Source organism: Lagenorhynchus albirostris, chromosome 5, assembly GCF_949774975.1.
Source record: "Lagenorhynchus albirostris chromosome 5, mLagAlb1.1, whole genome shotgun sequence".
Lineage (NCBI taxonomy): Eukaryota > Metazoa > Chordata > Mammalia > Artiodactyla > Delphinidae > Lagenorhynchus > Lagenorhynchus albirostris.
Genome location: NC_083099.1, coordinates 100,611,520 through 100,634,685, shown reverse-complemented (window position 1 = coordinate 100,634,685; position 23,166 = coordinate 100,611,520). Strand labels below are relative to the sequence as shown.

General features: G+C 35.7%; 1 protein-coding gene across 2 annotated transcripts in view; it reads left to right on the top strand.

Moving 5' to 3' along the window:
• Positions 1–23,166, top strand: part of EPHA6 (EPH receptor A6) — an 874,905-nt gene that overhangs the window by 332,874 nt on the left and 518,865 nt on the right. For both annotated transcript variants that reach the window (XM_060149381.1, XM_060149380.1), the window contains exon 4: positions 21,178–21,333. In XM_060149381.1, the coding sequence (XP_060005364.1) occupies positions 21,178–21,333 (156 nt within the window). The remainder of the gene's footprint in view (positions 1–21,177; positions 21,334–23,166) is intronic.

Sequence of the window (23,166 nt, the reverse complement as noted above, 5' to 3'; positions counted from 1 at the left end):
CTGACCTTAAAACTTATGGATCTAGTCTTTATCCATTGCTTATAATGAGGTAGGAAACAACTAAACACATTATATAAATTATATTGCACATCATCCCAACAGTTAGGTCTGTTCTCATCTCCGTTTTACAGATGAGTAAATTCAGACTTACAATGGTTAAATAACTTACCTAAGGCAATATATTTCAAGCAATAGGATTTGAATATAAGATTTCTATAGCAAAAGCCCCAAATTTTATCCACAATGATAGTCAACATCATTAAGTGTATTAAATATATTTAATAAATATGTTTAAATTGTACTTAATCTCTACGTTGTTCTTTGTCCACACTTTTTTTTTTTTTTTTTGCGGTATGCGGGCCTCTCGCTGTTGTGGCCTCTCCCGCCGCGGAGCACAGGCTCCAGACACGCAGGCTCAACGGCCATGGCTCATGGGCCCAGTTGCTCCGCGGCATGTGGGATCTTCCCGGACCGGGGCACGAACCCGTGTCCCCTGCATCGGCAGGCGGACTCTCAACCACTGCGCCACCAGGGAAGCCCCACACTATTTTTAAAATCATTTCTCTTCACAATGTCATGCTTTCCTCTTTTCACTGCTACCACCCATGTTTAGTAGTTAAATATTTCTTAGTCTCCCACCTGGTCCTCTCACTTCCTGTCTCACATTGCTTTAATACATTTGGTGGACTGTCAGAAGACTCCAGTTTAAATAAACTTGTGTTCCTTTGTTCAAATACTTCTGTGTCCTTTAGTGTTAATATAAACTTCTTTAAACTGTCATGTAAGACTTTTGATAACCATTCCCCATTAACTATATCTCTCTTCTTTCCACTGTCAATTCTTCATTTTATCCAATTTGGCTTCCTCTCCATATTTAGGAACTTGTGATACTCATTTTCATTTCCAGATCTTTTTTCTTTCATTCTTCATCTTAGTCTACCTTTCCATAGAAAAAGTCCTTAATGCCACATCTCTAGGCCAGTTTTAGCTACTCCACCTGACATTAATGTGTTTCCTCTTGAAACTCGAGGCATTTATTATCTGTACCATTCATGATGTATTTAATCACATAGTGTCTAATATTATCATATAACTTGAAGTGTATACTCATAACCTCTTCAGAGACTGGGTTTTATACAACCTGTACTCCTGACTTTTCTGTTATATGCTGGGTGAGTAGTAACTGTAGTCAGTTATACACTTACCAGAGTTGCTCCACTTGAGAATAATCAAAGGTGATTGTACTTGAAAATTCAGTGTCAGCTAAATGATTTTTGCAATAGCACTGTTATTTTTATATTAATTCTCCTGTTTGTAAAGGTGCAATAAAGGAAAATTATATATACATTCAAATTAAAATGTTCAGTCAAACATGGAAGCTGAATATCGCAGGCTTCAAAATAAAAGCACATATTAAAATTTAGGATTAATTTTCTAAATAGTGCTAAATATGCTATTTCTTTGAAAATAGATATAATAAAGTATTATGTTAATATCAGGTATCTTTTGCAAGTGTTCCTGCCGCTTCAAAGAAGCTGTATCAGTATACTTATAATTTAGTAATATTAACTGAATATTAAAATTTTGGTTTTATAAGTCAAAGAATATCAAAGGCCACTGATTTAATCAGTTGTTTATTTAACAAATATTTATTGAGCACCTAATATGTACTAAGCACTGTATTAGAGGATGAGAATTTTAACAGATATATTTTCTTCTCACAAGTACTCACACATTTTTGAATTGGTCATAGAATCATCAAACCACTGCAAAACAATCAAATACCTGCTATAATGGAGGCATGTGGAATATGCACTTGGAAAAGAGAGGAGAGACAAATTGGTGTATGTTGATAATGCAATCAACAATAGCTCCTTTGACCTTAGTATCTAGAGAATGTCCCAGTTTAAGAAAATCTGATATGCAAATGTATAAAGTAGATTAATTAGAGTTTGGAGTTGCATAAGGAAGGTCTGCTAAGAATTGCTGCACTGTGTTTAAAATATTTATACATACATATACAGAAGATTTACACAAAAAGATTTATACAAATCTACTACACAAAATTTTGTTGATACACAGCTTCTGATTACTGGGATTTATAGCTCTGTAATAGAAAATTGCCTGTGTGGTTCCTGGTTTTCCGATAGAAACACTTATTACGGGTTCATGAAATGCTATAACTGGTTTTACAGAGGAACTCCTGCTTGTCATGAAAATTGGATTATCCAGGCACCAGTTTACAGATGATCTGCCTGGGTATAAATAGTCATTGGGAAATTCAGGCTCTGGCCAACAGCATTAATATATGGAATGGTTCTATATGTGTGGAACTAGATATGAGCCAAATCAAGAGGCCATATTCTGATCAGACACATCACATCTGTAAAACCTGCACGTTCTAGTTTCTGCTGATCACACAGCCATATAGAGTTGTTGCAAGCATTGCATTGGACGTTATGAATCTTGAGTGTCTGCTGTTGCTGCATACAACATTTCACCCTTGAATGTGCCGTTGTGATCCATAAGCATCTGTCATATCCAAACCATGCTGGATCAATGTAGGTACTCCACTTGTACTAGACAGAAGATGCTGTTTCATTGTAATTCAATTCAGTATGTACAGAACATTTCAATGAAATGTAAACCAAGGTTTTGGTAAGTTATTTAAAAATATTAATAGAAAGGTGATAAATAAACTACTGTTTAGTACATCATTGGTTGTTATTCAACATACAAACATGGAAATAGAGGCAGAGATCAAGATCACAGAGTGGGAAGAACCTGAGCTCACCTCCCCCCACAAACATCAAAACTACAACTATATATAGAGCAACTATTACCAAACCAGGTTCGTTTTGACCAGTGCACAGCAAGCCAAAATGCTGGGACAATGAGGTTTGCCCCCAAAACAGTGTTTGTTCGCAAGGCAGCCAAGTGAGGAGATGGGAGAACTGGTCTCAAATCCACCTTCCTGAAGGGAAGGGGCTCAAGGTATATGGGATAAAGAATAAAGAAGCAGAACTTCCCTGGTGGTCCAGTGGTTGGGACTTTGCCTTCCGGTACCGGGGGTGTGGGTTCGATCCCTGGTCAGGAGCTAAGATCCCACATGCCTCGCGACCAAAAAACCTAAACACCAAAACATAGACAGAAGCAATATTGTAACAAATTCAATAAAGACTTAAAAAAAAAAAAAGTTGGTATAGAGGTAACATATCTGAACATCATAAAGGCCATTTATGAAAAACCTACAGCTAACATCATACCAAACAGTGAAAAGCTGAAAGATTTTCCTCTAAGATCACAAACAAGACAAGGATGCCCACTCTCACCATTTCTATTGAATATAGTGTTTGAAATTTTAGCAAAAGCAATCAGAAAGAGAGAGAGAAAGAGAGAGATAGAGGAAGGAAGGAAGGAAGAAAGGAAAGAAAGAAAGAAAGAAAGAAAGAAGAAATAAAAGGTATCCAAATTAGAAGGGAAGAAGTAAAATTGTCACTATTTGTGGATGACATGATACCATATATAGAAAACTCTAAAGACTCCACCAAAACACTATTAGAACTAATTAGTGAATTCTGTAAAGTTACAGCATACAAAATTAATATACAGAAGTCTGTTGCATTTCTACATACTAAAAATGAACTATTCGAAAGAGAAATCAAGAAAACAATCCCATTTATAACTCATCAAAAAGAATAAAATACCTAGGAATAAATTTAACCAAGGAGGTGAAAGACCTTTACTCTGAAAACTAGAAGACATTGATAAAGAAAACTGAAGACAATACAAGTAAATGGAAAGATATGCCATGTTCGTGGATTGGAAAAATTAATATTCTTAAATATCCATATCACCTAAAGCAATCTAGAGATTTAATGTAATTCTTATCAAAATACCCATGACATTTTTCAGAGCACTAGAACAAAGAATGCTAAGGTTTGTACAGAACTGCAAAGGACTCCAAATAGCCAAAGCAGTCTGGAGAAAAAAAGAACAAAACTGGAGGTATTACCCACCCAGATTTCAGACTGTCTGACAAAGCTACAGTAATCAAAACAACATGGTACTAACAGAGAAACAGACCCATAGCTCAACGGAACAGAATAGAGAGCCCAGAAATAAACCCATGCACCTTTAGTCATTTAATCTATGACAATGGAGGCAGGTATATACAATGGGGGAAAAGGCAGTCTTTTCAATAAGTGATGTTGGGAAAACTGAATGTATAAGAATGAAATTAGAACATTTTCTCACACCATATACAAAATTAAACTCAAAATGGATTAAAGACCTGAATGTGATACTGAAGCCATAAAACTCCTAAAAGAAAACACATGCAGTATGCTCTTTGGCATTGGTCTAAGCAACATTTTTTTTTCTTGGATCTGTCTTCTTAGGCAAAAGAAACAGAAGCAAAAATAAACAAATGGGACCTAATCAAACTAGGAAGCTTTTTCTTTTTCCTTTGTCATCTTTACTGGAGTATAATTGCTTTACAATGGTGTTTTAGTTTCTGCTCCATAACAAAGTGAATCAGCTATACATATACATATATCCCTATATCTCTTCCCTCTTGCATCTCCCTCTCTCCCACTCTCCCTATCCCACCCCTCTAGGTGATTACAAAGCACTGAGCTGATCTCTCTGTGCTATGCGGCTGCTTCCCACTAGCTATCTATTTTACATATGGTAGTGTATATATGTCCATGCCACTCTCTCACTTTGCCCCAGCTTACCCTTCACCCTCCTCATGTCCTCAAGTCCATTCTCTAGTAGCTCTGCATCTTTATTCCCATCTTGACGCTAGGTTCTTCATGACTTTTTTTGTTTGTTTGTTAGATTCCATATATATGTGTTAGCATACGGTATTTGTTTTTCTCTTTCTGTCTTACTTCACTCTGTATGACAGACTCTAGGTCCATCTACCTCACTACAAATAACTCAATTTCGTTTCCTTTTATGGCTGAGTAATATTCCATTGTATATATGTGCCACATCTTCTTTATCCATTCATCTGTCGTTGGACACATAGATTGCTTCTATGTCCTGGCTATTGTAAGTAGAGCTGCAACGAACATTGTGGTACATGACTCTTTTTGAATTATGGTTATCTCAGGGTATATGCCCAGTAGTGGGATTGCTGGGTCATATGGTAGTTCTATTTTTAATTTTCTAAGGAACATCCATACTGTTCGCCATAGTGGCTGTATCAATTTACATTCCCACCAACAGTGCAAGAGGGCTCGCTTTTCTCCACACCCTGTCCAACATTTATTGTTTGTAGATTTTTGATGATGGCCATTCTGATTGGTGTGAGATGATATCTCATTGTAGTTTTGATTTGCATTTCTCTAATGATTAATGATGTTGAACATTCTGTCATGTGTTGGAAATCTGTATATCTTCTTTGGAGAAATGTCTATTTAGGTTTTCTGCCCATTTTTGGATTGGGTTGTTTGGTTTTTTGATATTGAGCTGCATGAGCTGCTTGTAAATTTTGGAGATTAATCCTTTGTCAGTTGCTTCATTTGCAAGTATTTTCTCCCATTCTGAGGGTTGTCTTTTTGTCTTTTTAATGGTATCCTTTGCTGTGCTAAAGCTTTTAAGTTTCAATAGGTCCCATTTGTTTATTTTTGTTTTTATTTCCATTTCTCTAGGAAGTGGGTCAAAAAGGATCTTACTGTGATATATGTCATAGAGTGTTCTGCCTATGTTTTCCTCTAAGAGTTTTATAGTGTCTGGCCTTACATTTAGGTCTTTAATCCATTTTGAGTTTATTTTTTTGTATGGTGTTAGGGAGTGTGCTAATTTCATTCTTTTACATGTAGCTGTCCAGTTTTCCCAGCACCACTTATTGAAGAAGCTGTCTTTTCTCCATTGTATATTCTTGCCTCCTTTATCAAAGATAAGTTGACCATAGGTGCGTGGGTTTATCTCTGGGCTTTCTATCCTGTTCCATTGATCTATATTTCTGTTTTTGTTCCAGTACCATACCTTCTTGATTATTGTAGCTTTGTAGTATGGTCTGAATTCATGGAGCCTGATTCCTCCAACTCCATTTTTCTTTCTCAAGGTTGCTTTGGCTATTTGGGGTCTTCTGTGTTTCCATACAAATTGTGAAACTTTTTGTTCTAGTTCTATGAAAAATGCCAGTAGTAGTTTGATAGGGATTGCATTGAATCTGTAGATTGCTTTGTGTAGTAGTATAATCATTTTCACAATGTCGATTCTTCCAATCCAAGAACATGGTATATCTCTTCATCTATTTGTATCATCTTTAATTTCTTTCATCAGTGTCTTATAGTTTTCTGCATACAGGTCTTTTGCCTCCTTAGGTAGGTTTATTCCTAGGTATTTTATTCTTTTTGTTGCAATGGTAAATGGGAGTGTTTTCTTAATTTCACTTTCAGATTTTTCATCATTAGTGTATAGGAATGCAAGAGATTTCTGTGCATTGATTTTGTATCCTGCTACTTTACCAAATTCATTGATTAGCTCTAGTAGTTTTCTGGTAACATCTTTAGGATTCTCTATGTATAGTATCTTGTCATCAGCAAAGGGTAGGATTGTATTGCTATAAACTTCCCTCTTGGAACTGCTTTTGCTGCAACCCATAGGTTTTGGGTCGTTGTGTTTTCATTGTCATTTGTTTCTAGGTATTTTTTGATTTTCTCTTTGATTCCTTCAGTGATCTCTTGGTTATTAAGTAGTGTATTGTTTAGCCTCCATGTGTTTGTATTTTTTACAGATTTTTTCCTGTAATTGATATCTATTCTCAAAGCGTTGTGGTCAGAAAAGATACTTGATACAACTTTTCTTAAATTTTCTTAAATTTACCAAGGCTTGATTTGTGACCCAAGATATGATCTATCCTGGAGAATGTTCCATGAGCAGTTGAGAAGAAACTGTATTCTATTGTTTTTGGGTGGAATGTCCTATAAATATTCCATCTTGTTTAATGTATCATTTAAAGCTTGTGTTTCTTTATTTATTTTCATTTGAGATGATCTGTCCATTGGTGAAAGTGGGGTGTTAAAGTCCCCTACTATGATTGTGTTACTGTCGATTTCCCCTGTTATGGCTGTTAGCATTTGCCTTATGTATTGAGGTGCTCCTATGTTGGTGCATAAATATTTACAATTGTTACATCTTCTTCTTGGATTAATCCCTTGATCATTATGTAGTGTCCTTCTTTGTCTCTTATAATAGTCTTTGTTTTAAAGTCTATTTTGTCTGATATGAGAATTGCTATTCCAGCTTTCTTTTCATTTCCATTTGCATGGAATATCTTTTTCCATTCCCTCACTTTCAGTCTGTATGTGTCCCTAGGTCTGAAGTGGGTCTCTTGTAGACAGCATATATATGGGTCTTGTTTTTGTATCCATTCAGCCAGTCTATGTCTTTTGGTTGGAGCATTTATTCCATTTACATTTATGGTAATTATCAATATGTATGTTCCTATTACCATTTTCTTAATTGTTTCAGGTTTGTTTTTGTAGCTCTTTTCCTTCTCTTGTGTTTCCTGCCTAGAGAAGTTCCTTTAGCACTTGTTTTAAAGCTGGTTTGGTGGTGCTGAATTCTCTTAGCTTTTGCTTGTCTGTAAAGGTTTATTATTTCTCTGTCAAACCTTAATGAGATCCTTGCTGGGTGGAGTAATCTTGGTTGTAGGTTTTTCCCTTTCATCACTTTAAATATGTCCTGCTACTATGTTCTGGCTTGCAGAGTTTCTGCTGAAAGATCAGCTGTTAGCCTTATGGGGATTCCCTTGTATGTTATTTGTTGTCTTTCCCTCAGTGCTTTTAATATTTTTTCTTTGTATTTAATTTTTGATAGTTTGATTAATATGTGTCTTGGCATGTTTATCCTTGGATTTATCCTGTATGGGACTCTCTGTGCTTCCTGGACTTGATTAACTATTTCCTTTCACATATTAGGGAAGTTTTCAACTATAATCTTTCAAATATTTTCTCAGTCCCTTTCTTTTTTCTCTTCTTCCTCTGGAAACCCTATAATTTGAATGTTGGTGTGTTTAATGTTGTCCCAGAGGTCTCTGAGACTGTCCTCAATTCTTTTCATTCTTTTTTCTTTATTCTGCTCTGCAGTAGTTATTTCCACTATTTTATCTTCCAGGTCACTTATCCATTCTTCTGCCTCAGTTATTCTGCTATTCAAACTAAGAAGCTTTTGTAAAATGAAGGAAACCATCAACAAAATAAAAAGACAACATACTGAATGAGAGAAAATATTTGCAAATATGTCTGTTAAGGGGTTAATATACAAAATATATAAAAAATGCGTACTACTCAAAAACCCAGTTGAAAAATAGGCAGAGGACCTAAATAGACATTTTTCCAAAGAAGGCATACAGATGGCCAACAGGCACATGAAGAGATGCTCAACATCATTAATCATTAGGGAAATGCAAATCAAATCACAATGAGATATCAACTTACACCTGTGAGAATGGCTATTGTCTAAAAGACAAGAAATAACAAGTGTTGGCAAGGGTATGGAGTACATTGTTTGTGGAAATGTAAATTGGCATAGACACTATGGGATTCCTCAAAAATTAAAAATAGTACTACCATATGGTCCAGCAATTCTAGTCCTGGGTATATATCTGAAGAAAATATAAACATTAATTTGAAATGATATATGTACCCCAGTATTCATAGCAACATTATTTATGATTGCCAAGATATGGAAGCAACCTAAGTGCCCATCCATATGTGAGTGGATGAAGAAGATGTGGTCGATATATATTGGAATATTACTCAGCCATTAAAAAGAATGAAATTTTGCCATTTGCAACAACATGTATGGACCTTGAAAGTATTATGCTTAGTGAAAGCAGTCAGAGATTGAAAGACAAATATTGTATGTTTTCACTTATATGTGGAATCTAAAAAATAAAACCAATAAATGAATATAACAAAACAGAAACACACTCACAGATACAGAGAACAAACTAGTGGTTACCAGTTGGGGGAGGAAAGGGAGAACAGGAAAAGTAAGGGAAGGGGATTAAGAGGTACAAAATTCTAGGTATAAAATAAATAAAATACAATGATGTAATGTACAGTAAATATGGCCAATATTTAACTTTATATGGAGTATAATCTATAAAAATATCTAACTACTGTGTTGTAAACCTGAAACTAATATGTTTTAAGTGAACTATGCTTTGATTAAAAATTTTACAGGGCTTCCCTGGTGGCGCAGTGGTTGAGTCCGCCTGCCGATGCAGGGGACACGGGTTCGTGCCCTGGTCCGGGAAGATCCCACATGCCGCGGAGCGGCTAGGCCTGTGAATACATGACAGCAGGACATTCACAATTGTCAGATTAAAGAATGGATTGTAAGTTTGTTGCTAAGCCAGCAGAAGATATGGTTGTCAAACTTTACTGAGGTGTCAGAGTATATGAGACTTTGAGCAGTGATGAGTGAGTTTGGTCAAAATGTTGAAATCATGCACACAAGCCATTTTATGATGAGTCTATTCTTCAATTCTACGTTGGAAGATAAAATGTCTTGCTTACTTTTTCCATAAAATGAGGGGATATATATACATAAAGCATTTTTTATGAAGTAAGTGTTGTGGAATACATTTTTATTTCTAATGGTCTGAATAAAATTATATTTATTTTGCTTCTTACACAAAAGAAGAGTTTCTAAGAGAACAAGAAACTATCAGTTAAAGTTATCTCTGTCAGTTAAATCCCACAAAAGAGTATTTTTTCATTACAACAGTTATTTATAATCCAAATACTATCACCAGTTGTCCTTTAAAAGTTGTGGTTCAATCCTTCACTGCTCTAGATAACAAAGTAGGCATGCTGTTCCAAATACGATGGGTACCTAACTTACTCTATGGTGAGAACTCAAATTATGGATAGGAATGGAGCTAAGCCTTAATTTTTGGCTCTTCTACCATATGACCTTCAGCAAGTGTTCCAGGTTCTCAGATCTACATAAGAAAGTGCCCCCCAAACTTGGGGGCAGCTTCACTAGGGCCTGGAGAATCTACATCCCAGGTAGCTCACTTACCTGGCTGACAGGGTGGTGATGGCTGTCAGCTGGGAGCTCAGCCACAGCCATGCACCAAAGGCCTAAGTTCTCCACCTGGGCCTCTTCATGGCTGCTTGACCTTCCCCTTGGCCTGGTGACTAGCTTCTAAAAGTAACCATTCCAAAGGAACTCACTGTAATTACAAACACACCCAGATTAAGAGGAGGGAATGTAAACCTGAGCTCTCTATGGGAAAGAGTATCTATGAGACATAGTCAGAAGCCAGTGTAGGGTGGGAAATACTGTTGGAGCCATTTTTGGAAAACACAATCTGTCATAGAAACTTACTTTATATCTCTTAACTTCAGTTTCCTCATCTTCATGATAATATGCTAGGCACGCTTCTGATCACTTTACATGAATTAATTAATTAAATCCTCACAACAAGCTCTCAGTTAGGTGCCCCATTTTACAGATGAGAAAAATGATGCACAGAAAAATAAGTTGACTGAAGTGAAGGGTTAGTAAAATACAGAAGCAGAACTCAAAGCCATGTAATCTAGTTCCAAAGGCCATATCCTTTGTAGCTAATTTTTGTAAGAATAACTAAAAAACCGTAGAGAAAGTGCTTTGCACAACATCTGACTCATTCCAAATGCTCAATGATTATAAATGGTTTTGCTGTAGGTGTTATTACTAATACATAGTACAGTGAATCAAGGGGTGTTTTCTCTTTGGCAATGGTTTTACTTATTCGGAAAAGTAAATTTACTCTGACTTAAGGAATATGCAAAAAAGGAATAATGAAAGACAAAGTTGGAAACTGTCATTACTGGATGTCTAGAAAAAATAGTGAAATAGGAATAAGAATCTCCGATGAGGGCCTCAAAAGTTAAATAGCATCTCATTTCAAAATACCTGAAAATATGATAGACTCAACAAGCACACTTTTTAAAAGGACTGTTAAATAGGAAGGAAGTAGTATTAATGCAGGCTTAAGTTTGGTTGACTAAAATATACCTAGGAGCACCAAAGTTAATAAAAATAGCATTAGGAAATGAATGATAGAACAGTTAAAAAGTGATCTGTATTTTTAGAAAAAAATATGGTAGCTTTTTATGTTGTGCCATTATTATTACCAGATTGTATTCAAACTGGTAATAAAAATGAAAAAGGTGTCTAATCCTAAAAACTGCTAATATAAACCTTTGGTCTCCATACCCTATCTTAACCTCAGAATAAAAACACTGACCTTACTCTCACACTAGAGACACCTTTAGAATTTTAATTTTGCATGTCATCAGCCTCAGACTCCTAAAGTATTTCTGACATTATATTCCAAGTAATGCTCCGTTGTTGACACTTGTCCATCTCTCAAATAAAAGCACTTTTTGAAAATTATCTTTAACATATAAATCATGAGTCTGTGAATGAGAAAAAATGGTGGAAGGTAAAACTAAGATCTAATAGATCCACTTTATGCTTGTTAATGGCAACTTACCTGGGTTTGCCAGTATATATCCCTGTTTATAAGTTTTTGTGTCACATAGTAAGAAAACAAACAAACAAAAAACAGTATATATCTTCTAGGTTGGTGTCCTCTCTTACCTAACCAAAAATTTAAAACTGTTTGTCTGAGACCTGGGTGGTAGTCTTTTGGTTCAGTTATCAAAGTCTTTGATATGTTAAATAGAATCAGTTCCAAGGATATGCAGTTTGGGAGCAAGCCCAGGAGTTTATAAACAAGTGTGTGGAATTGCTTTCCTGAGCTCCTGTCTCTCCATGTTCTTCCCAGTACTTTCCGAATCTCTGTGACTCCTCTTTAAGGTCCTTTGTGTAGAAAGACAGCTGGGGCTTTATTTGTTCCACTCTGCTGTGCACTTCTGCAACTGGATCTACATCCAGGACCAAGTGAGAGGAGGACAGAGAGAAAAAGAAATGCAGTGGGACTCTACCCTCTCAGAACCACAGCTTCAGTGAAGGAAGAGGAAGTTTTTTCTTTCTTGAGAGTTTTGGCTCCTATGGGCTCCCATTACTGACCACCACCACCAGTCTACCGCATGATTACTTGAGGGTTGGGCATGAGAGAACAGGAGAAAAAAAAAAGAGAGAGAGAGAGAGAGAGAGAAAGAAACAAACAAAGAGGGAAGGGATTTCCACATTCTCTCCTGAGCATTAGGAATTCCATTTCCCACTTCCAGAGCTAAAGTGAGCTAGAGCTCTGACTGTGACCTGGTGGCCATTTCCAGGTTTCCAGTCCACTCAGTCCAGGCTCCAGCCCCAAGCACTGGGGAAAAGAGGAAAGAGGGAGGGAGGGAAGGACGGCAAATTCGTTGCCAGCTAGGTAGTACTACAAATTTTGGTATTTTCCAGTATGCCTTCTTCTACTTACTTTTCAGAGTCCTCAGATAGGGGGTATTGTGCCCAGAGTTAACAGATAAACAGGTGAAAGAGGATGTGGTATTCCATACTTTTCGGAGTCCTTTCCTCTGATTCTTTAGGGTGAAAGTCATGTAACCTACAGTATATTTTTGTAGGTAGGTCTGATTTTTTTTTCTTTTTTTTTTCTTGGCACGCGGGCCTCTCACTGCTGTGGTCCCTCCCGCCGCGGAGCACAGGCTCCGGATGCGCAGGCTCAGCGGCCATGGCTCACGGGCCCAGCCGCTTCGCAGCATGTGGGATCTTCCCGGACCGGGGTGCGAACCCCTGTCCCCCGCATTGGCAGGCGGACTCCCAACCACTGCGCCACCAGGGAAGCCCTGATTTTTTTTTTGAATTTGCTTATTCAAGAGAAAGTCTACTTTAACATTTCTCTGGTGGAAGTAAGAAATTAGAATTCATAACAGGACACTTTTATATACATTACCTTCATGAGGACTTCATAGTAGCTCCCCTGCAAGGAAAATTAGGTTGGATATTTTGAAGCACAATCCACAGTTTATTATTAATAAACTTGTATTTGGCCTTGAGATTTTCCTTTGGTAAGTTATTAATAGGTTATTCTCAAAAAAAAATATTTATACTTATTTACCCTCAAGTTTTAGGGTTTTTTCCTTTTTATTTTTTGATTCTCCAATCTTCTCTGCCTTCTCTACTTACATGACAGCACATTTTAATTTCTATAATTGTAGAACAATATCTAGGGAAATAGTAATGATACTGCCTATCCCAGTTTATTAAATTTCCTGAGTTCTAATGTTTTGAGAAATGATGCACATCACATATTTTACTGATAAGTCATTCAGGTTTATCTAAACTTACAGACTATTGAGCATCTATGAGGGAAAAGCAGTCAATTATATTAATATCAGTTCCTGTCAGACAACACACAGTTCAGTATTTCATCAGCTGATGAGAACCGCACAGCATGATATACCAACTGGGATTTATCATGGTCCTTTGTCTTAAAGTTCTCTGATAATAAAGATAAACCTAAAAAAAACATTGCTAGCAGTATATAGCCTAACAATTCAATTTTTAAAATAAAGTATGTGTAAAACAGGTCACACATTTCTTGATTTTGTTTTAGCAGACATAAATCTGTGTGTGTGTGTGTGTGTGTGTGTGTGTGTGTGTGTGTGTATAAAAATACTTTCCAGCTATATTCCAGTCAATACCCAGAGACTTTAATTTTCTGAGGACAATGAAATTACAAACATTGATAGGGGAAATTATATGGCAAGATATGTACTTCATTAATATTTGTGGTATTTCAATAACTATACTCATGTATGTGCCTTTAATACATGCTTTTCTATAAAAACTACTTTGTACTTTTTAATGTATAACCCATCTTTTATCATTATTTTAGGCAACCACTTAAAGTTCCTCAAATCATAAATGTATTTTTTGAAATAGAAAACTGTGTTTTAACTTAGATTATTTATTATGTAATTTGATGAAAATATTTATATATTTTACATTTTATAGATCCCCACTACCAAATTACATTGTATTTGTTTTTCTTTTTATTTAATTTTATTTATTTATTATTTTTGGCTGCGTTGTGTCTTCGTTCCTGCATGCGGGCATCTTTTAGTTGTGGCAAGCGGGAGCTACTCTTCATTGTGGTGCGCAGGCTTCTCATTGCGGTGGCTTCTTTTGTTGCGGAGCACGGGCTCTAGGCATGTGGGCTTCAGTAGTTGTGGCTTGCGGACTCTAGAGCGCAGGCTTAGTAGTTGGGGTGCACGGGCTTAGTTGCTCCGCGGCATGTGGGATCTTCCCAGACCAGGGCTCAAACCTGTGTCCCCTGCATTGGCAGGCAGATTCTTAACCACTGCCCCACCAGAGAAGCCCTGTATTTATTTTTCTAGCATTCTTGCTACTTTTATCATAAGTACATGACACCAGAAAATTTAAAAATCATTTCATATATATCATAAATAATTTGTTTGTAATTTCCTTATTCTCAATTAAATATACTCACTCCAATTATATGATTAGAAAGTTAGTAAAGTCTAAAATTCTTTAAACATAGTTGATTGAACATATAGATTTAACTCCATTTCCTCAGGAAACTTCACCAAAATGAGTAAGAGAATATAGAAGGTTTACACTAACAAAGGCAAAGTAAGGGAGAAGAAAATACATCACGTGAGAAAGGTCAACATGTCAACAAAATTGCAGAAAATGAAAATCAAATGAAGAAGTGGGTCACTTAGCAATGGAACTTGGTATGACTGCCTGTAGGAAGAGAAGCTACTTTCACTTTATACTGTTCTGTTGGGTAAATGCCAAGGAATGGAATTGTCAGAAGATATGTATATGTTCCTCTATAGTAGATACTGCCAAATAGTCCCCCAAAGTGGTAGCATCACTTTCAACTAAAATGTAGAATCACTGTAGGTCTTCTTTATCCATTCATCTGTTGATGCACACAGATTTTTTCCATATCTTGGCTATTGAGAATAATGCTGTAATGGACATGGGAGTGCAGATAACTTTTTCATATCCTGTTTTTATTTCCTAATACCCAGAAACAGATTGCTGGGTCACATGGTAGCTCTATTTTTAATTTTCTGAGGAACATCCATACAGTTTTCCATATTGGCTGCACCAACTTGCATTCCCACCAGCAGTACACAAGGGTTCCCTTTTCTTTACATCCTTGCCATCATGTATCTCTTGTCTTCTTGATAACTGCCATTCTAACACTCTTAGATATATATATCCTTGATATATCCTTGTGGTTTTCATTTACATTTCCCTGATGACTAGTGATATTGAGCATTCATGTTGGACATTTGTATGTCTTCTTTAAAGAAATGTCTGTTCGGTTCCTCTATTTTTTATTTAACTGTATGTTTTTGATTGTTGTTGCTGTTGTTGTTATTGAGTTGTGTGAGTTCTTTATATATTTTATATTTATCAGATATATCAGGTATATGGTTTGCAAATATTTTGCCCCATTCTATAGGTTGCCTTTTCATTATTTTTATTGTTTTTTGGCTGTGCTGAAGCTCTTTAGTTTGATGTAGTCCCACTGTTTATTTTTGCTTTTGTTGCTGGTGCTTTTGCTGTCATATTCTAAAAAAAATCATTGCCAAGACCTATATCAAGTAGCTTTCTTCTAGAAGTTTTACAGTTTCAGGTTTTATGTTTAAGTTTCTAATTCATTTTGAGTTAATTTTTTTTTTTTTTTGTGGTACGCGGGCCTCTCACTGTTATGGCTTCTCCCGTTGCGGAGCACAGGCTCCTGACGCGCAGGCTCAGCAGCCATGGCTTACGGGCCCAGCCGCTCCATGGCATGTGGGATCTTCCCGGACCGGGGCACAAACCCGTGTCCCCTGTATCGGCAGGCGGACTCTCAACCACTGCGCCACCAGGGAAGCCCTTGAGTTAATTTTTGTGAGTGGTGTCTGGTCAAGTCCAAGTTCACTTTTCTGTATGTTGTTATACATCATTTATTGAAGAGACTATCATTTTGCCATTGAGTATTTTTAGCTCCCTTGACCTATATATTTGATTGTTTATGTAGGAGTTTATTTTGGAGCCCTCTATTCTGTTCTAGTGGCCTATGTGTGTATTTTTATGCTGGTACCATACTGTTTCCATTCATATAACTTTGTAGTATAGTTTGAAATCAGGAAGTGTGATGCCTCTAGCATTGTTATTCTTTCTCAGAGTTGCTTTGACTATTGGGGTCTTTTGTGATTCCATAAATTTTAGGATTGTTTTTTATATTTCTATGAAAAATGCCATTGGAATTTTGATAGGGATTGCATTGAATCTTTAGTTGCTTTCGCATAGTGTGGACATTTTAACAATATTAATTCTTCCAATCCGTGAACATGGGGTATCTTTCCATTGTTTTGTATTCTCTTCAATTTCTTTATCAAAATATTGTAGTTTTCTTTGTACAGGTCTTTCACTTCCTTGATTAAATTTATGCCTAAGTATTTTACTGTTTTTTATGCTATTATGAATGTGACTTTTATGCACGTCATTAGAAAATTGATACAAAAATATATATAACAAAAATGACAAATATAAAATTAATATTGCTAATAAATAGCACTTATATTGGGTTGGCCAAAAAGGCCATTCAGGTTTTTCTGTAAGATGTTATGGAAAAACCTGAATGAACTTTTTGGCCAACCCAATAAATTAATAGAAGATAAGCAACCAATAGAAAAGGATATAAAAGGCAATTCATAGAAAAGTATAAACAAATGACCAATAAAAATATGAAAAAAAATGTGGAGCATTAGTGGCAATTAGGAAACTTCATTTAAAGTAATAATATTTAACTCCACATATTGTCAAAAGGTAAAAGAGTGACTAACATTAATTATAGGGATTAGCAGGGTGAAAGATTAGGGTGCTCACTTACATTATTGTGCGTTTTAGAAATGTTTAGGAATGTAACATGGAAATATGTGTTAAAACAAATAATAAACATACCCTGGCCCAGAGTGCCTACTCTTGGGAACTGAAATATAAGTATCATCATGGCGATGTTTACTGCAGCATAGTTTATAAAGTATTTCTTCCAACTGGGAGATTGTTGACACGTATACTACAAATATATCACAGTGACTTAACTACAACCATTGACCTGGAGAGATTTCCATGTTATAATTGATAACTGATGAAAACAATCTAAAATTTATTGATATTATCTCAATATTGAAAAATCAATAACACTAAATCCTTCTGTTCATAAATATGTAAACATATATCTACACAGCAGTGTGTCGACATTTTAGGAAAATGATATTTGAAGAGGAAAGAAGGAAGAAAAGGTGGTAATAAGCCAGATTTCTAAATGACATTTTAAAGTAAATGTTCATACAAAAAGAACATACATGTTATGATCTCACATATATATATATATATAGTCATGAATGTTTTGAATATAGAAATATAGAGAAATTGAGAGGTACTAAAATGAAGGTTTAATCTGAAAGTCGATATCTGAATAGCTCCTTCTAAAAGAAAACATTAGAAACCACTGAATCAGATAATATTTTACTTTCCATGTGCAGTATTGATATATGTTGGGAAACATTCTTATTTTTGGTGGTTTGTTTTTTGGAAATGAAGTTCACATACCCTATAAACAGAGAAATAAGGAAGTGGTAGAGAAAGAAGGGGTGAATAAGAAAGTAATTTAAAAGTTCTCAAGATGTAGGGACTGATATCCCATTTTTAACAAATACAAACAAAACCTAAAAGTACTAACTAAAAGATATATAGCATGCTCATTCTATTTACAGAATTATAGTGATCTCATATTAGACATTAGTGAATTAATCACTTATTTATTCACTCATTCAACTTTTCAGGCATTTATAAAAACTTAAATGTATACTCAAAATATGCTAAAGCATTGTAGATATAAGAATGGTAAGGCCCGTGTCTGGCTTGTGGCAGTTACAAGAAGTTGAGGTGATAACATGATCAAGTAGTTGTATAATATGATTCAGGCTAAAAACAGAAGTGCATGCTGTATACCATTGGTGTGTGCTATATAAGAAGAATGTTACTGCCTACAACAGTGGTTTTCTAACATTTTAACAGCATCATCATTAATGTTTAAATGAAATTGTAGACTAAACCCTAATATTAAAATAAGGTAGTAATTTAAGAATCCAAATACATTTTATAAGTTCAAAATTTTAAGGTTTTCAAGGGCAATTTTGAGTTAACAAGCATTTGAAATCAGGGATAGACTTGAGAGTTGCTGCAACAATATCCAATTTGTATTTGTAGTTTTGCAGTAGGCAAAAAAAAAATTCACATGGATAGTAATTTTAATTGGAAAGATTTTGTTTCAATTGGAATATTAAAATAATCATTCTTGAGTTGTAGTTGAATCAGTTTCAAGATTTTTACTACCTGCTTCCATCCCTTACTTAGAGTAATGCAACAAGCCAAAAAAAAATCTATAAATTTGTAGTGAGATGAATTATGCCATGATCAGAACATGCACTGAGTAGACACGCATTATCTTCTGCAAGAATTTAATTAGCAGAGTACTCACATGCTGTCCAATTCAATAAAACAAATAAGTACCAAGCACCGACTTTATGACAAGCACTGTGCCAAACTGTCCTTGTGGCACTTACAGCCATTAAACAAATAACTGTCAAGGGATTACTAACATGGAAAAGGCACAGGTACTTAGAGAAACTAGTCTAGGGAGTCAGGTAGAGCTTTCTTTTCTTTTTTTTTTTTTTTTTTTTTTTTGCAGTACGCGGGCCTCTCACTGTTGTGGTTTCTCCCGTTGCGGAGCACAGGCTCCGGACGCGTAGGCTCAGCGGCCATGGCTCACGGGCCCAGCCGCTCCGCAACATGTGGGATCCTCCCGGACCGGGGCACGAACCCGCGTCCCCTGCATCGGCAGGCGGACTCCCAACCACTGCGCCACAAGGGAAGCCCAGGCGGAGCTTTCTAAAAGAAGTGAGACTTGAAAGATGACTAGGAGTCAGCAAGATGAGTGGGTCGTAGGGTGGGGATAGAGAGAAGAGATTGTTCAACAGAGGAAAAGGCTCAAAGCAGAACAAAGAGCAGAGTAAACTCAGAAATTAACGGAGTCCCTCAGCAATTCATTCATTCATTCATTCATTCATTTGCCAAATACTCATTGAGGGCCAAGTAATGCCTGATACTGTTCTAGGCCCTGGAAACACTTCAGTAAACAAAACAGACCAAAAAAAAAAAACTCTACCCTCATAGAGCATACATTTTAAGGGGAAATGGCTTAAAAAATTAAACATATCGAGTGTCAGATGTTGTTAAGTTCTTTGAAGACAGGAATAAGAATGGAGAGTAATATGGATTACTCGGGTAGGATGTAGCAGGAGTTGCAATATAAAAAGGGGAATCGGGGAAGGCTTTATTAATACGGTAATGTTTGAATAAAGACCTCATGTAAGGGAGGGAGAAAACCATACAGACAGCTGGATAAGAGCAAGTACTAAAGGCCCAATGGCAGGAGAATGCTTTGGATGCCCAAGATTCTGAAGGAGGCCAGTGTGGCTGGAGCAGACTGCTTGATACAAAAAAAGAGGTAGAAGATGCAAAGCAGGGTCACAGGAAATGGATGGGGAGCAAAATCATACAATGCGTGGTAGGCAATTAATAGGGCAGTTGGCTTTACTCTAGGAGAGTGGAAAGCCATTGGAAGGCCCAGAGCCCAGTGATAAAATGATCTAATGTATTTTCTAAGATCACTGCCTGCTGAGTTGAGAATAGACAGTAGAAGGGCAAAGCCTTAACAGAGGGAGTTTGAGAGGGAAGCAGCTTTATCTGATGTGGTTGGAACTGTAGGCAGGGTGAAGCCATGGGTGAACTGTAGGCAAACCATGGGTAAACTTGTAATCCAAGGTAAATATTTTAAACTTTAATGTAAAGATGATGAGAAGTCATCAAAGATTTTTATACAAGGAACAGATTTCTGTGTTCAAAACTGCACTATCCAATACGGTAGCCACTAGCCAGCCACATGAGGTTATTGCATGCTTGAAATGTGGCTAGTTTTAATTGGAATGTGCTCTAAATATAAAATATGTATCAGATTTCAAATACTTTTTTCCTTCCTGAATATATAAGCAGAAGCCTTACTCATAGATTCATTATTGTTAAATTAAGATTCTTGTTTATTTTTACACAGAACATTTTGTGAAAATGTGTTGAGTTAAAATACATAGCTTGTTAAAATATTTTTTAACATAATATTTGTCACTGGAAAATTACACTTCTCTTATTTTGTATAACAGTTTTAATTTAGAAAGTGGCCAGCAGTCATTTCTTTGAGACTAGAAACAATTAAACCCCCCACCATTCAGGACCCCGGATGTGTAGCTTATAGTAGGATCCTTTTTTGTAGGACTTCCATTCCTATGAAAATGTTCAGTGAAAATGACAACATGGATTTAAGTGAATAGAAAATGAGGTTCAGTGAAACATTTGATAGCATAACTTTAGTCACTTACATTTCATTTTCATTATGTTTTGTGAAAATTTAGTCATTAGCCTACAGTTTTCATGATTTTTGTCATATGTGCGTAACAAATATACCTTATTTACTTGATATTTTGTCTACCCACTTTTAAAATTAAATTTTTAAATGAATTTATTTCAATATAATAAATAGAAAATTGTTTGCCACAGAAAAATAAAAAATGATCTTGATAAAAATGAAGCAGTGTTATCAAACTATAGCTATGTCCTGCTATAATCTGAGTCTAAGGCCAGCTCTCATTTTGTTCAAAAAATATTTAGCCTGTAAGGAAGATGTTAAAGATATACCCACACTACCCTGGGACTTTCGCCTTAAATACTCAGAAGAGCTGAGGGAGAAATGGAATGGAAATCAATTTTAAAAGGTGTGATTCAATGTTATTTAATGCCATCTCCCAGAGCTACACAATTGTCTCCCTTAATGTGGGCATTCCCATACATCGGTAAGCACTGTTATTTTGCATATTTTTGTTTCAAGTATGCCTTTTAAAAGTAGCAACCTCAGCTAAAATATGAAGTCCCCATTGGGTAACTTATTTTGAATTACTAATTTCATTCATTAATATTACCATGTATTGACTTTTCTGTGTATGTGTGAACTGAACTCTGACATCCAAAGTGTGTATAAGTTAAAATATGTTGTACAGATACAAATAAAATAAGCGATAATAAAAAATATTGTTTTTCCTATGTTCGCAGCTTGCAGACCAGGATTCTATAAAGCATTTGCTGGCAACACAAAGTGTTCTAAATGTCCTCCACACAGTTTAACCTACATGGAAGCAACTTCTGTCTGTCAGTGTGAAAAGGGTTACTTTCGAGCTGAACAAGACCCACCTTCCATGGCATGTACCAGTAAGTCTGTCCATTTTTCATTTGAAAATCCTGTTTCCAACGCTTTTGGTCTTTTTATTCTAAATTAAAACAAACAAAAAGTGACTATGCAAAATCCTATGCCATCTAGGCTATTTGTCTTTGATAATAGTCAAGGAAAAAGTTTCTCTGTCTTTCTTAGCATAATTGCTTTTCAGCTGCTTGCAAAGAATGTATTTATTCCTCAAAAATCACATTGATCACTGACATGCATATACCAACCTTGATTTGGAGGCCCTGCAAATTTTTCCTAGGCATCATCTGTCCTTAGGAGGTTAAAGCAGTTTAAGGCTTTTTGAGGCTCTATAAGCAAAACTTCTGTTTTTTGTTTCCACCCTTGAACTTTTGAAGGCACATCAGTTTAGGACCATCAAGTTTGCCGTGTGTGGGAGCTTCAGTATGGAACTTTGAAAGTCATTGTGCTATCGTTATATAGAAAAGTTCGAGTTTTCCTTGACATTTGTCTTTAAAGGAAGATATTTTTGAGTTTGTCCACATTTCACCTCTCACTTTCTAATTTTGGGGTTGGAACCAATAGAATATTAAATCTAAGTGGGAAGGTCATTTTAATGCATGCACCAAGAATTTTAAATTATTTGTATTCTCCTATTATTAAAGTATCATAAATTATCTGTACACTATAAAAATTAAAGTGAATATATTAATGCATTGCTAAGGTATGCAAAAGTAAAGTGTCACCTCTTAGTTATAAAAGTCTTGTTAAATACATCAATAAGATACAGTGAAAATTTGCCTTCTTGTTGATGATTTGGTGCCAAAATGTTGCTTATCTTATGTAATTCCATACTGGCAAAAATGGATAGAAAATTATGTAATGCCACATATTCCTTAGAGACAGTGGAGGTGTTCCATTTATTTTAACTGATGCAGTTTATAGATTTGTATACACTACTACAGACTTATAAAATGTAAAATATTTTATAGAATACATTTAATAAAAATACAACACATTCACTAGTAGATGTAATTTTTGCTTTCTGACTCTTAAGTGCTGAGTGACTACTTTCTTCAAAAAATTGTAGCCTGAGAAATTGCTACCTGGATATTATTTTCTTCTAGTAATGTATTCTAAGTTTATAAGTAGGAAAAGCAAAATTCTAAATATAATTTCTCACCTAATTGTGGAAATAGTTTTGAACAGGAAAAGATTTCTATTACTATTTATATGTAATCCTTTTTGCACAGTTGCTGTATATTATTATATTATATTTTGGACAACATGCTCCAGCTTAGGTAGATGCTAGTGTTTCCAATGGCTACAGTTGTGCCAGGCAAGAATCCCTGAAAAACTACATCAGAAACTAAATGGACTTCCAAGGAGAGTGATAGAGAAGAATCTGCTCTTTTTATTTTCTTAGAAGGCCATAAATAGACGATTGACAAAATGAAGGAATAAATTGTTTCCCATCAATATAACCCTTCAATGAGGTGACAGAGTTGAGGAGGTTTAATTCTTTGGAGTGAGAAACTATTAAGGAAATAAATATGGGATATAATAAGGTCTATGAACCTCAGTCATTGTTGAATCTGATATGTGTACTTATTAGCTTAACATTTTATGTTTCTCGGATTTTCTCTCTTTAAAAAAAACTTTTTTATGCTTGGTATTGTAAGTTATGTTTGCAATTATGCTAGCCTGCTTTAACTGTGCCAAGTGGAAGCAGAGAGGTTTAATTCTGGTCATCGCTGAGCAGAGCTTTAGACAGGGAACAGCATGCTGTATTGCCATAGAGATTAAAAGAGAGAACTCCAAAGGAAGGTGAAAACTTTTGTCAGATCTCCCCTCATCCAGCC